At 35.2% G+C, this 16,285-nt stretch overlaps 2 protein-coding genes across 2 annotated transcripts in view; both read left to right on the plus strand.

Moving 5' to 3' along the window:
* The window catches only part of LOC140154135 (citron Rho-interacting kinase-like), a 5,826-nt gene extending 5,329 nt beyond the window's left edge, over nt 1–497 (plus strand). The window contains exon 5 of the mRNA XM_072176742.1: nt 452–497. Within this exon, the coding sequence (XP_072032843.1) occupies nt 452–497 (46 nt within the window). The remainder of the gene's footprint in view (nt 1–451) is intronic.
* Nucleotides 498–657: 160 nt separating this feature from the next.
* Nucleotides 658–16,285, plus strand: part of LOC140154852 (citron Rho-interacting kinase-like) — a 134,034-nt gene continuing 118,406 nt past the window's right edge. The window contains exons 1-3 of the mRNA XM_072177500.1: nt 658–757; nt 3,367–3,460; nt 13,590–13,790. Coding sequence (XP_072033601.1) covers nt 687–757; nt 3,367–3,460; nt 13,590–13,790 — 366 coding nt within the window. The 5' untranslated portion in view covers nt 658–686. The remainder of the gene's footprint in view (nt 758–3,366; nt 3,461–13,589; nt 13,791–16,285) is intronic.

Consider the following 16,285-nt stretch of genomic DNA (forward strand, 5'->3'; position numbering starts at 1 on the left):
AAGTCCTGTAACTTGGTCAAAATAAAGGTGTTACACGCGAATCGATATGCAATAATACTAAATAATGTGATTTGAAATGTGCACAATTCATTTTTTCTCTATCGATTTGCGTGTAATACCGTTATATTGACAAACTAAAAATATTGTCACGTGTTCCTATGTAATAGCATGGTAATATTCAGACATGCCGGACTTGATGTCGACCTTTTCCCATGATACATCACGATTACATCGCAAACCGCTGGCAGCGCCCTTATTGCGAATAGCGAGAATTAAGGAGTACTGACTCTGCCATGTTTGCATGTCACTCATGGAGGCAACTTAATGTATCTCTGAATTAGTCGCTATGCACCCGGCAAACTTTGATTCAAAAAGTGTGGTTGTTTGCATTTGTACTGCGTAACTTTTTTTTAAAATTTATATTTGTTTATTTATAACATTTGGCACAAAGCCAGGTAGACACAATGAATAAGGATTTCCCTAGACACAATGAATAAGGATTTCCCTAGACACAATGAATAAGGATTTCCCTAGACACAATGAATAAGGATTTCCCTAGACACAATGAATAAGGATTTCCCTAGACACAATGAATAAGGATTTCCCTAGACACAATGAATAAGGATTTCCCTAGACACAATGAATAAGGATTTCTCAGTCGTTTTGATGATATTTTTGAAGAGAAGATGGCTCAGTTTTACCTAGCTGAAATGGTAGCTGCTATACACAGCCTGCATACTATGGGCTATGTGCACAGGTAGGTTCAAATCAATGAGATGGAATTCTCGCTATTATAATAAGGCGCCGCCAGCGGTTTGCGATGTAATCGTGATGTATCATGGGAAAAGGTCGACATCCAAGTCCGCATACTGAATATTACCATGCTATTACATAGGAACACGTGACAATATTTTTTAGTTTGTCAAAATAAAGGTGTTACACGCGAATCGATATGCAATAATACTAAATAATGTGATTTGAAATGTGCACAATTCATTTTTTCTGTATCGATTTGCGTGTAATACCGTTATATTGACAAACTAAAAATATTGTCACGTGTTCCTATGTAATAGCATGGTAATATTCAGACATGCCGGACTTGATGTCTACCTTTTCCCATGATACATCACGATTACATCGCAAACCGCTGGCAGCTCTTTATTGCTAATAGCGAGAATTAATGAGTACCGACTCTGCCATGTTTGCATGTCACTCATGGAGGCAACTTAATGTATCTCTGAATTAGTCGCTATGCACCCGCAAACTTTGATTCAAAAAGTGTGGTTGTTTGCATTTGTACTGCGTAACTTTTTTTTAAAATTTATATTTGTTTATTTATAACATTTGGCACAAAGCCAGGTAGACACAATGAATAAGGATTTCCCTAGACACAATGAATAAGGATTTCCCTAGACACAATGAATAAGGATTTCCCTAGACACAATGAATAAGGATTTCCCTAGACACAATGAATAAGGATTTCCCTTACAATAAAATTAAAACATTAAGTAAATACATAGAAGCAAAGTAATATATGAAATAAATTCAGGTCTCGGTTTCAACTCACTGCAGTGACATGTTCCTCCTTTTGTCAGTCATTTCTGGGAAAAACTCAGTCAAAGAATTGGAGAGAAACAAAGAAGTGAAACTTGATAAAAAAATTAGGGTACGAGTATAAATTTTCAAACGGTAATGGGATGAAGTCAGTTGGGGGAAATAAAAGCCTGTCCTCAGTGGCACTGCCTGATGGTACTCATTTTAAATCACAAATTTGAGTGATCACACACTTTTAAAAATCTGTGATGTCTGTCCCGTATTTTTTCTTCTTAGAAGTAACTATCTCGGGAAACAATTTTCCCACAGGATCATCATACAATACAATCTTTTGCAAGGTTCCTTTTTAAGTAAGGGCCGGCAAAAACAAGATCTCGCTTTTCACATTGTGATTCTCGCTATTAACCAATTATCTCGCTTTTAAAGAAAGTTCCCAAGCAGTATACTTACTATAAAAATGTTGCTTTATGCCATAAAATGAAATGAACTTCAAAATAGGAAAAGTGTGCAGAATTCAACAGCATTGCAACCACATTGCTAGGTGCAAAAGCCATGCTTTACTTAATAAAAAAAATGACATTTCATTGCAAATGAATTTAGGCCAAATATTGTTATATTTATTGAATTATTGGAATATTTTGACAATAAAACATAATTCAAGGTCAAATTTTTGTCACTTTTTTGCCGACTGATGCCAGCTGCATGCAGCAGTTCTGTTGACATCTGAATTGACCGAATCTGAACAACAGAGGGCAGGCCACAGTATTTTTATGGAATTATATTTTTTTTATATCAGATTTTCGTATTTTCGGCCCGGGGCATTTTTTAAAGCTTCTAGTGCCATTTTCAGGGGGAAATCTCGCTTTTCAATATTTTGGATCTTGTTTTTTACTTCAAAAAATTGTGTTTTTTGCCGGCGCCTATACTTTTAAGCTTTAATCATCGCATTCTCAGATTGCACCAGAGAGCATCTACATGTAGAACTCCAGAGCTTCAACGACCCTTGTCTTAATGATTGCACGCTCGTGATCTTGTGTGCAAAGAAATCTCCAATTTTGGGAGAATCAAATGATTCTTGCAGAATTGGGTGAGAGAATAAAGTTTGATTTTCCTGAGCTTCAACGAGTCTGAAGCCCTTTATTGAGGATACAATTGATAGTCGTCAGAAGTCGACTATCACCAAGTCATAGTCGAAAGTGACTACTACTATACTAGTCATGACAATGGCAACTTAGTACAGTGCAAGAATCAGTTATGCTTGTCTGGAAGGAATTTTGTAGCAATCATGCGATCTACTGTTTAGATTGAACTTAAACAATGTGTGACATGGCGCAAACTAAATGTGAATTTAATTATGCAAGCAATAAACAAAAAAACAAATAATTTTTGCCAAATATAAAAAGCATAACAAAGTATAATGTGGATGAGAATAATATTTTCCTCTATAAACTTGTTCCAAATATCAAAATTTCCCTGTAATGCACATGTATCTAAACTCCCAATGTTTTCTCCAAGCATTAACTCTCTTCACGCAAGCGTTGACTGCAGACGAGTGAGACAACAAGTTTAAATTTTTTTTGTAATTCAACAATTTCAGAATTGTAAATTTTCATGACCATATTTGGAATCAGCATGAAAAATGCAGTAAAATGAGTACAAAGAAGCCTAGTGTTGGTTAAGTGGTTTTTGAGATACCTATTGATATTATGACAATGTATCTCAAAACTTGGGACTTTTTATGTTGAAGTCTATGTCTAGCATGCAGAGCATTAACATTCAGTCTTGTAAATATTCTATTCATGCTATTAACAGAGACGTGAAACCAGACAACATATTGATTGACAGGACTGGGCATATCAAGCTGGCTGACTTTGGGTCTGCTGCCAAACTTTCTTCAAATAAAAAGGTACGTCCTACATATAGTTGAAGACTTGAATAGCTACCCATTCCTAAATATTCTTTGATTATTTTGCAAATAAATTTGATTTTTTTAAGTGTAAAAACATGTTTGGTGAGAGTTAAGATGTTTTTAAAGAAGTTGAAATAAGGCTGCAAAATATGAGCTTCTTTCTTTAAGCTGTGTTGTGTACAGTTTGAATTGATCAATTTTGTTTACAAGCGAGATTATCAATAACACAACACCATGTATCACCGTGTGTAAAATGTGATTGGTCTTAATGATTTTTATGAGTAAAGAATTACTTTAGAAATATTCAAATTCACACCCTTTTGATTGTGACCTATTTTTTGGTTTAGGTTGATCATAAATTTTGGTTGAAATTGAAAAAAAAAATCTGACTGATGCTACCATAGAAAAAGGTTGAGACCTGCGGACAAAACAAGCAATCAATCAACTTATTTTCCTCCATTCCCTGCACTACACAAAAACCAATGGCATATTTGAATTCCTCTTCAAATTTCTGTGACAAAAATGCAAACTTTACAGAAGCCTTGTAACTCCAGGGATGTAAGTAAGCCTGAAGAAAAATACCTGAAAATTGGGGGGAAAATGCGTAAATTTGGGCTAAAAAGCCCCAAAACAGGGTGAAAATAAAAGAAATTGCATAAATCTGGATTACAAAAAAACCTGAATTCTGTAAAAATCCTGAAAACTTACATCCCTGATATGATTCAGAACATTACAGAGTATATAAAGGTGGTGTTTTAAAACTAATTTAGCAAATTCAGTATGAGAAAGTTACCTTCAAAAGTGAGCCGCATACATGGTGCATCCACGGTTTGCATGTCCCCATCAAACAGGTGCCAGAAGACCTAACTGGGGTAAGAAAATGTCATAGTCTAGACTCGATCTGTCTTGAGACCCACAGGTGTACACAGGTTGCACTGAATACACTTTCTTTAGGGATGGTGCCTTCAATATATTAACGCTGTTGGCCCACGCTTTTGAAACTCACGTCCTACCATATTCATTGATCAAGCAGTCACCATCAAGTCAGTTTACTCAAGAAATATCTCAAGACACCATGAACCTCCTCATGAATAAATATTTTGCCCAGGGTTTGGGTCCCTTAATTCTTCTTGACCTTTATTTTATGATTCATCTGAATGATTTTGATTTACATTACCTCGGGATCACCTTGATGTTATGATTATTAACGCTATGCGGATGTCAACTGCAGATGAAAAATTTCAACTTTTTTTTTATTAAATATCAAAAAAATTCAGAATTGTATTTTCCTATGACTATATTTGGAATCATCATGAAAAATGCATTAAAATGAGTACAAACAAGCCTAGTATTGGACAGTTCTGTGGTTTTTAATAAATTAAACTTTGAACTTGTTATGTTGAAACTTATGGCCAAAATGCAGAGCATTTATAATATGTGACATGATCTGGTCCATGGGGGCCAAAGGCGGCAAATTTGAAACTGAGATAAAGGTAAAAATATGGAGTAAAAAACAATAATAATTACAGTAACTCAATTTTCAAAAATGCCTCCTTTGACCCCCATGGACCAGATCGTGTCACATATATGTGGTCAAACTCTCCAGGAAAATAAATTAATAACAATTGGCCATGCGTTTTGAGTTGGGCCAGTAAATAGGTGGAGATGTTACATGCGCGCGACATTTTAGGGTTCATCTTTTTAATTTTCTCAGTTAATATGCAGCCTATGTAGTTAAATTTGGTGTCAAATTAAAGCTTGTGATGAGACCAATTAAGTAAACCTTAAAAAAGTTGTAAAAAGTTATTAACATTTGAATAATTTGCATCTAATTAGCATAATGTGCGGGGTGGAGGAGGAGGAGGAGGATCAGGAGGAGCAAATTTAATAAAAGTGACCCCCAGGGGTCATATGATGCAAGAGGTCCATTTCTTTTTTCATATTTTTACAATTCACTTTAAACTGCATACTATAACACCATACAATCATATTCCAGGTAATTTAATTTACTTTGAGAAGCAATTTTGCATATTTTATTTTCCGTTCGGGTTACACATTGAAGTCAATGGGAAAATATGCCTTGAAAGAGGCTGGCGCAAAATCATTTTAATTTTATTGAACCCTATGATGTTATATATATGTATTTAAAGCTCTGACTGAGAGGAATTTAAATATGGAACTTTTAAATATGTGGGGTGAAGCTAACTTTTTTTAATTTGTCAAATTTTACATTTTTTCCCTAAAATATCTGGTATTTTCAGTTTCATAACTCCTTAGTGTCACACCCTGTGTCATTTTAAAGTGCATTTTTGGATTCCTTGGTTCATTTGCAGCCAGAAAATGTATACTTTTATATATATGTTGGGTATAATGTGTGAAAGATATTCATATCCAAACGAAAAACATGCAATTTTCATCTCGCGAAAACATGTAACGCATTACCGGCCCAACTCAAAACGCATGGCCAATTGGAAAGCTGCATGTTAGCAATATTATTGAAATATTAATACAAATTTGTGACATGATCAAGGGGAATGAGTCACATGTTGACCCTGGTTGAAAACAAGTTTTACATGTTAATAAAGAGTACATTTAGAGCTTTCAGAAACAGAAAACCCCATGTTGATATGACTTTTCTTTGCAAAGTTATGTCAATTTATCAATCACTGATAACAACATTTCTTTCTTTGCCAATATCTCAAAATCAATGTTAGCGACATCCGACTCATTTCCCTTGACCGTGTCACATTTGATATGAATCTACCTTCAGAAATGAGCATCATTAATTGTGGATCTCATTTCACATGTCCCCACCCCACATAACAGGTGCCATTTAGCTAAGCCTGCATAACTGGGGTAAGACAATTTCATAGTCTAGACTTGATCTGTCTTGAGGCCCACAGGTGCAGGAGTATACATTATTACAGAAGTGCTTATTTTTTTATTCCATGCCATAGCTTCTGGGGGCCTGCCTAGAAGAACTAAACTTTACCCCAAATGCACTCAAAACACCAGAAAACAAACTGATTAATACATACACAATTCTTTAGAGATGATGTCTTCATTATGCATTAATGCTGCTGCAGCTGGCCCACGCTTCTAAAACTCACTTCCTACCATATTCATCGATCATTCAGTCACTATCACTTATTCAAGAAATATTGGAAGATATCCTCTATCCTCATAATTATTTTGCCAATTGTTTTACAGATTTAGGGTACTGGTCTTTAGTGCATGAGGTCCCGGGTTCAGTCCCAGATTTGTAAATTTTTATGAACATATTTGGAATATCAGCATGAAAATTACATTAAAATGAGTACAAACAAGCCTAGTATTGGTTCAGTTGTTCTTGAGATAGTTCTATTAAGATGAGCATGCATCTTTGAATTCATAATTCTAATTGCATTTTGGAGAAATCATAATTCTGTTTGCATTTTTGGGAATACTAAAATTACTTAAAATGATTGACATGTAGATATATCTCTTAAAACTTTTTTTAAAATTCAATTTGGGTGATGAATGCAGCAATTATGTCAATTTGAAATATGGTTCAGTCTGATTTATGTAGAGCATGGAGACGCAGGTGGATTCACTGTATTATTATTTTGAAAAAAATCCAAGTTTGTGTTTGGGAACCACAAAAAGTCCAATATTTTGCTTTCAAATGAAGAAATATTACAGTTTTTAGTTGATTTCAGCAGGGGTAGCATTAAGGCCCGAAAGTCAGGGGTTGTTTCCCGTGTTTTTCACTCCCAAGCTTGCAGAAAATCCAAATACATGGGGTGAAAATTAAATCTTGGGGGTGAAAAATATTTTGAGTAAGTTCCAAAAGTAGAGGGTTAGAGTTCACCCCCGAGTTTGCACATTCCCAATATATGGAGGGTGGTTAACGCTACCCCTGGATTTCAGTAGTACAGGGCCACTGGACACATTATAATCACATGTATGGTATGCTATTCTTTCAAAACATCAATAAGCTCTGGTCGTATGATTGTTGAAATTAGATTGGAGTATTTCATGATCCTAGCATCCTCTTTTTTTGACTTTTTTCAGTACATTTACACGAAAAAAGCTTATTCCAAAAATTTCCATTGATTCCGATTATGCGTTTGCGAGTTACGCATGATTATGTGTATTACACTGACTCCATAGACAATGTGTTGTAATTTTGTTCTGGTGTACCAGAACGTAATTCAAAATTCATGATATTTTTGCTAAATGAATTAATCTGCAAGAATTTTTTTGTACATAAACATTATGTAGCCAAAAGTTTCCAGTGATATAGACATCTCAACTTTTTTTTTTTGAAAAAAAGGAGGGTGGGGATGATGTTGTGGATCACAAAATGCCCTTTTAATATCTCTTTAAAGAATTGTGCAAAGTGGTTTTTAAAAAACAACAGCAACCAGTTGTGACAGCTGCCGTTCACAATCCTCCCAGCGGCCAGCTTTAACCTTATTTCCACTGCCCACTAATCACTCATCAAACACTAAGACTACTTACATCTAACCCTTAGTGATGCTCTACTTCAGTATCGCATTATACCCTAGGCGTTCATTCACGTTGAATTGGAGCAATAGATTTTGAACACAGTGATGCACCCGCCAGTCAATGCCAGTGGTAATACTGTAAAAGCGGATATTTTCATGTGATTAATTGTTCGCGCTTTGCTAATTTTGAACTGTTTCCCGTGCTTTTAAATTCCTGATTTTAAGTTTCCTAACATTGACCAAAACCCCTAAAAGGAATATATTCGTGCGTTGTTATTTTCGCGGTAGAAGTTTTTAATGCCATAAGCGCAAAAATAAATGTAGTGCGAAAATTTCCACTTGTACAGTAGATTGGTTAGTCTGCTCATGTTGCAGACAGACCTAACTTTGCGCTATTCAAGTTGAAATCCATACACCCCCTATGGAAGACATTCATGACCGTCCTTAATCCACACAAGGGGTGTGAATTTCAAATGGGGCTACTTGAAAGAGTGATCATCCATTTGAAATTCACATTCCCTGTGTGGGAGATTAAGGTCAGTCTGGGGTGTATGGATTTCAACTGGAATAGCCTTTTGCACCTCTTAATGTAGGTTAAATTTCACCAATTAACCTGTTTAACGTTATTAGCCCCTTGGGTGCTGTTAACTTGGAAGTCATTTTAAAGAGGCTCTTATTTATAACACATTATATTCCTGCCATTTGATTGGTGGATGCAACATATAATAACAGATTACTGGATACTTCATGGCAGGAAAAAAAGTTGAGCTATTATAAAGTGAATAATATAATTGCCCTGTAATGACATCACCATAGGGCCATAGCAATTTTTTTCCCTGCACATCAACACATGTATATGTATAGTGATATTGCGGTCATGACTTTGGACATGTTGGTGACACTGCTTGCACTCATTGGCAGGTATCACCTACATGTAGTCTGTTAGAAAAGAATGTTTTTTATACAAATATTGACTGCTAATGAGAAAAATTTGCAAATTTTCAGACCTCATATATATTCCTGTCACCTGATTGGTTAAAAGTTTAGAGAATTTCATAAAAATGAACAAAGCCCAAGATATGGAAAGAAAGTATTCCCCGTATCTCATCTTACAGCCCCATGCAACGTAATATAGTATCTACCCCATGGGGATCAAAGCTATAGGTAACCTAGCGAACATCCAAGAAAGCAAGCAAACACAAAAAGGGAACTTTTTATGCATGCATACATTGGTAACATTGCAACTTATCTGTTCTTTTAGAAGACAAAAAATACCTATTTTCTGACAAATGAAGTTATTTCTTTAATGTGATAATAAAAAGTTGGGTGCAAAATTGCAGTACATAAACCCCTCCCTGCAGACAGTCGGTGTCATGACTTCAAGAATAATATTTGCTTGTTCCTAGCTCAAAATGTCGCTTTGTAAACTGAATCTAAATAAAATAGCTTCACCTCAGTGAAACAGGCATTCTCTGCCCCATAATGTTGTACATATAAAATTTATATAATTGGATTGATTTAGGATAATGCTGTCAGCAGCTACTGTGAATCTAGCCTCTGGGGGCCAAATGCATGATTAGTATTCTCACCCTAACTGTTACATTGCTTACACAATACATCGATGAGATTTGCTCCGCTTAAGCCGAGATATAACAGTGGCTTTTGGCAGATATTTTATAAATCTGTTTCAGTTGTTTTTACAAACATATCATGAAGAGGGAAATGGTATGAGAGTATTTTTAAATGCACGTTTTTGTGCTTGAACCCACAGCAGTTGAAGGGAGTATCCCATCATGCTTTGCACTCTATCTGCTTGCTCCATAGCAAATACATACAAAACATACTAAGAGCAGCTTAAATATTGAGAGCTATGGATAGTTTCACGATACTTTAGAGATTATATTTTTTCAAACAAAAGTCTTGACTCCCCTGATAAGCGAGTAATTGAAAGTTAAAGTGAGGGATTTTATGTACACTTTCTATGGCATGTGCAGTTCTGATGGGATACACCTATCAGCTGCTATGGCTTGAACCTGTACTTGAAGCAGTGGGCTATTCCAGTTAAAATCATATGTCCCACACAGGGTGTTTAACCCATTCAGGTAACCCCATTTGAAATTCACAATATGTGTGTGGATGATTAACCACATTTTCCATTTTAGGGGTTTATGGATTTTAACTGGAATTGCCACCAAAAAAAAGCATTTATAACAATACAAGGTGCAAGATCAATTGGTGTAAAATATAATTATTTCACTCCAGAAAATTGATTTCAATTCCAATCCAATTCAATTACTTCATTGTACACAATAATTTCAATTCCAATCCAATTCAATTCATGCCCAAGCCAAATCATATTTTATTCCAAAAGAATCCAATTCAGTTCCAATGCATTGTAATGAAAATCACCTAAAATTAATTTCAATTCAATGCATTGAATTAATATCATTATTCAAAATGATTTCAATTCCAATCCAATTCAATTCTTCATTGCTCACAATTATTTCAATTCCAATTCATGTGCAAGAAATTCAAATCAGGCAAAAGCAGCGTGGCACACTGGTTAAGGTATTATTGCCCGCAGGACAAAATATAATTCTGCTCTCCCCAGTCCCCATGACTCATCTGATAAAGGAGGGCCAGATAACCCATGATAAAAAGACCTTGTCGCAGTTGGTTCCGATCAGGGGAATAAATAAGTCCGTTTGTTGGCTACACATGCCTGTCCTGTAAAAATCCCCCAACAAGGTATCTACCAGGCCTCCAGAAAATTTTCTGTTGTCTGGGAACTTAATGACAAGTGCTGAAAATTTTCTGTGAAATAACTGAAATAGGCCTATGTATGCCAGAGCGGACATCATGAGCTGGCGGGAAATCCTAACGGCCGGGGTCCAGGGCCCGCTTAAGGGCCCTGGAAGCTCTCAGGGTTTAGATGCTCTCTCTGCAATCTGAGCCTTATTTTGGAACAGTTTTCTATAAAAATTTACATCCTTTTTCACAAAAAAACACAACTTAAAATTTCAAAGTATTACTGTCAAAACTCAAAACTATTTTTTATTTATTTTTTTAACATTTTTTTAGAAGTATTTTGCAGTTTTGAAGAACCACTGGACCTATTCTGAAGGGTTAGGATTATTCACAGATAATTTGAAAAAAAAAATGGAAAAAAATGACGAAAAAATTACAGTTTGTTATCCTTAATATGCAAACCATTAACTTGTGTTTACCTCAAATAAACATCAGTTAATGGTTTGCATAATACAGGATAACAAACTAATTTTTTCGTAATTTTTTTCTGATTTTTTTTCTTTTTTTTTAATTAACTGTGAATGATCCTGAAGTTTCATAATAGGTCCAGCGGTTCTCCAAGGTCGCCGAAAACTTTGGAAAAAAAATTTAAAAAAAATTTTTTTTTTTTTTTTTTGCAATTTTTTTTCTGTGACCTCTGTGACCTTTCTGGGAACGCCGTTCCCGCGTTCCCGCGGTTTTTGGAGGCCTGGTATCTACGGCGACACCTCCTTCACCAGTCACTTGTGCCTGGCTGAAGTTTCATCAGCGTTATCTTCTTTACTTCAGCTGTTAATGCCTCTAGATATGCTTGACATAAAAAAATTAATGAAAAAAGGTGCTTCTGCTGTCTTTATCCTTTTATCAGAACAAGTCACTCTACTTTGATGTGTTTACTTGTCTCAATGTTCTGCATTAAAACAATAGCAAAAAAGAAGGGAAATAGATTCTGAATTTGCAATTGAAAAGAAGCTTGAATTAAACAGGAGCAGGTGGCCACTTACAAAGTAGTTGAAGCAAAACAAAATAAAACATTCTATAAACCTGGAGTCCAAGCAGATCAATAAATTTGTGAAACAGTCACACTGTTTAAAAATATGAGCTTTAGGTGACAAAAAAAGTGTTCTGTACGGGCAGGCCGGACCGACCCAGATTTTCTGTTTTGGGTTTGTTTGTCTTTTATTATTTGCTGTAATAGTGTGTGCATGTAAAATCGGCCATGTTTTGGCCAAAAGTGGATTGAGGTTACAGAAATTGCTGTTTTGGTTTGTGTTTTGTTGCTGCCTTATAGTGATAACCGTAGAGGTTCTAAAATTTTATCCACAAAAAAACAAAACAACATAGCATGACCAATTTAATTCACTAAGGTGAATTCTAAGCTCAAGTTGCTATACACGTATGCTAATCAATTCTGCTTGCCAGGCATGTCAAGGGAATGACTCCTCCATCAAATGATTTAATTTGGTGTAAAAACAATGACATATGAAGTATTAATAGAAATACCGTACATCAAGTATGTGTCAATTTCTTCATGCTTATTGCTTATCATGCTTAAAACTTAATGGGCACATTTTTTGTGGGAGAAAATCATAGCTCTCAATGTGGTTTGCATCTGGCTTATTGGGTAGACTAGGTATTGTTGGTCGAAGCAGCCAAAAAAAATCAATTTTCATTATCTAAATCAATATATTATTGTAATTTATTGAAAAATAATATGCAAAAGTTCATTCTACAAATCATATACTTTGAAAACTTGCTTGATTTATTGTTGTTTTAATGAGTTGTATACGTTTTACAAAAGTGTTGTTGTTTCAACCCTCTTTACAACATAACACAAGAACCACAGGACCTATACAAAAGTATATCTGTGATATTTGAATTCTTCTACACACTCGCTATGAAATGATCAATGGAATTTTTGCCAAAGCTCACTACCATTTGCAAGATGCTGTGTACTACCAAATCGCAATAGTTGCTATCCTTAAGGGGGTACTACACCCCTGGCCAATTTTGTGCCTATTTTTGCATTTTTGTCAAAAATTATAGCACATCGGTGACAAGTAAGATATGTATATAATAGGGGCAAGGACTACAACTACTGCACTGAAAATTTAGCAACTCAAGGCAAGTAGTTATTGATTTATTGATCAAATATTGGTTTTCCCTCATTTTTGACTGTAACTCCACAACTTTTGGCTGTGCTGAAATAAAATTTCCAGTACAGTAGTTGTAGTCCTTGCCCCTAAAATATTCGTATCTTACTTGTCACCAATGCTCTATAATTTTTGAGAACAATGCAAAAATTAATAGGCACAAAATTGGGCAGGGGTGTAGTACCCCCTTAAAAGTACACACTATGCCTAAAAATTTATAAAATATCAGTGTCTGCATTTAAAATATAATGTATTACGTGATGTGATCAGACAAAATGAGTCGTTGGTCAGATAGTATCAAAATTCATTTTTCAAATTCATTTTATGTAACCTTGTCAGCTTAAGGTTATCAACTATTTTTAACTGTTGCGATTTGGTAGTTCACAGCATCTTGCGAATGGTAGTGAGCTTTGGCAAAAATTGCATTGATCATTTCATAGCAAGTGTGTAGAAGAATTCAAATATAACAGATATACATTTGTAGCTCATGTGGTTCTTGAGTTATGTGTAAAGAGGGCTGAAACAGCAACACATTTGTAAAACGTACATAACTCATTAACAACAATAAATCAAGCAAGTTTTCAAAGTACGGTATATGATTTATAGAATGAACTTTTGCAAAACATCACTGTTATTTTTTCAATAATATATATTGATTTAGACAATAAATGATTATACCCACAATTTCTTTTTCAGGTTCACTCCAAAATGCCTGTAGGAACGCCGGACTATGTCTCTCCCGAAGTGCTCATGAGCATGAATAACAAAGAGGGCACTTACGGCGTGGAGTGTGATTGGTGGTCACTGGGGATCGTAGCTTACGAGATGATGCTCGGTAAGACGCCTTTCACCGATGACTCCATTGTGAATACATACAGTAATATCATGAACTACAAGGTAAGTTTTGTTCAAATTATTTTATTACAGGGACTGCCTTTTGAGGAGAGCGAGAGCAATCGCCCTCTACTGCTCTCCTTAAATCTGATATAAGAGAGTGGTTTTTAGCTCTCCTTAGATGACCATTTTCTGCTTAACATTCTATTGTAAATGCTCTAAACAGCTCTCCTTGAAGACTCCAGAAGAGCTATATTAATGCTCTCCTGCCAATTTCAAAAGACAGTCCCTGTTATTGATGCTATTTATTAGTCCCCCGCCATGAATTGGCAAAGCGGGCTATTCATATATATAATATTTTTTGTTCCCTGGATAGCTGACATGGTGGTGGGTTTCATCACCTTTTAAGCACAGGATGTTTTAAGTGACATTAATACCAAGTTGAGTGACCATAATGAGTGTTCACTGCTCTCAGTCAAGTCATGATGAGCAAATAATTGAACCCAAAATCAATTAACCAGGCATGATTCAATTACTCTCCACTGTACGTGCCCAAGCACGACTTGGAAATGTTTGACTTTCAAGGTCTAATATAACCATTCTCATGCTGAAGTTACTTGAGACATATCAGTGACTAAACAATTACCAGCCATTAAACGTGCTGTGTTTTATGATAAATGAGTTAGATATGTTGAAATTTAATCCAAAAAAATTGGTCTTGATTTGAAGTTTTGCTGGTCACCAACCAGCTACTTTAGTACTGTGACAATTGGAACTTTGTCAAATATTCATTGTGAAAGTTAGTGGGGAATAATAGATGAGAATTGGATCAGAGATCTATGTATCTTTGATGAGATGGGATCAAGATGTGTTATGCTCACTGCCCGCAGGGAAAATATTCATAAAGTCATTGACAAAGAAAAGCACTTTACTCACTAAGAATGGTAAGCCAGGTAAAATCTGTTCAAAACCCAGAGAGTATTCATTATAAGCTGAAGTTACTTACAGGGTTGCCAGTGTTGTTGTTATTTATTACATAACATAAGATGCAGCAACAAGTCCACTTCAAGTAGCCCAACAATGCAGAATTTTTTATCGATATTTACCTAATGACGTCAATGTAGTTTTAAAAATAACCGAAGCATGTGTAGCGAGGAGAATCTCCCTTAAAAGATGATGTGACGCCACATGAAAATACACTGTAATGATTTGCACATTTTGTGTTTTTACCTAGCACTTTGTGGGAATTACTCTCCCAAAAAACATTGTCAGATTAAGAATACTGGAATCTGTCTACAGACACAGGGATGTAAATCTTCCGGAAATTGTTTTTTATTTTGCATTTCCGTAATTGGATGATGATAATTTGAGCAAAAAACCTTTTTTAGGAGGGGGGGGGTGATACCCTGCAGCGTATTCCCTGGACAAACCCCTCTAAATGTTCCATACCGCACGCAATCCCTTACAGACCTGAAACTTTTCCTCTTTTCAGCTGATTTCCTCTTTTTTTATTCCTGAAATTTACGCATTTTCTTTTATTTTCAGCCCAATTTGAGTCATTTTACCCCAATTTTACGCTGCTTTTCAGCATTTTTTTAGTATTTTCAGCTTTTTTCTTTTTTTTAATAAAGACCCTGTTTCAGGTCTGCCCTTGGCCACCTGTCCAAGGACCAAATGGATTTTCAGGAAATGGATATGTTGCCCATTTACATCCCTGACAGACATCAACACTCAACAGATTATATAAACTTGCTGAAAAGCCAATCTCCTCCTCCTTGAGGAGGAGGAGGAGAAAAGCCAATCAACTAAGAATTAATCAAGTTTCTTTCATAAAAAGACAAATGTTGTTCTGGGTGGGGTGGAATCAGTTCATATAGTGCTGAATTGTTTGTAAGCAAACAAAAATAAAAATGTAATATTAAAAAAAGATTAAAATGAAACGCATGTTTACAAATTTAGTCATAGAATACAAGAAATTGGAAGCATTAAAAAAATACAATGAAAACATCAAATATTATAACTCTTAAAATGAAAGTATATGTGACATGATCAAGGGGGATGAGTCCAGGGTTCGCAGGTTTTTGCCGCAGGTGGAAAAAAACGCGGTTTTAACCACGGTTTTAACCGCTTGGCAAAAACAGTTTTTGCCAGTTTTTGCCGGCAAAAATGGCAAAAACTAAAAAAGTGATTTAAAGTTCAGATTTTTGATCTCAAAATGAATTATTAAATTAAAAAAATATTTTCCAGAGTGTAACAAGGCCAGATTTTGTAATTAAAAATAACATATTAAGAAATTAAAGGCATGCATTTTCATTGCTCACTTAGTGCATTTATAAAACTGAAATTTGGCATATATATATCAAATTCAAAACTTTTTCATTTTAAGGACTTGATGAGTATATATGTTGAATGATTCATTAAAAGTTGTATGTTTACTGTTTATGAGCTTTCTGTGTACTTGTTAACATTTGAGTGACTATACATAAGTTTTTGCCAGTTTTTGCCATTTTTGCCGGTTTAAACCAGGCAAAAACTGGCAAAAACAGGTTTTTGCCAGT

Source organism: Amphiura filiformis, chromosome 6 (genome assembly GCF_039555335.1).
Source record: "Amphiura filiformis chromosome 6, Afil_fr2py, whole genome shotgun sequence".
Classification (NCBI taxonomy): domain Eukaryota; kingdom Metazoa; phylum Echinodermata; class Ophiuroidea; order Amphilepidida; family Amphiuridae; genus Amphiura; species Amphiura filiformis.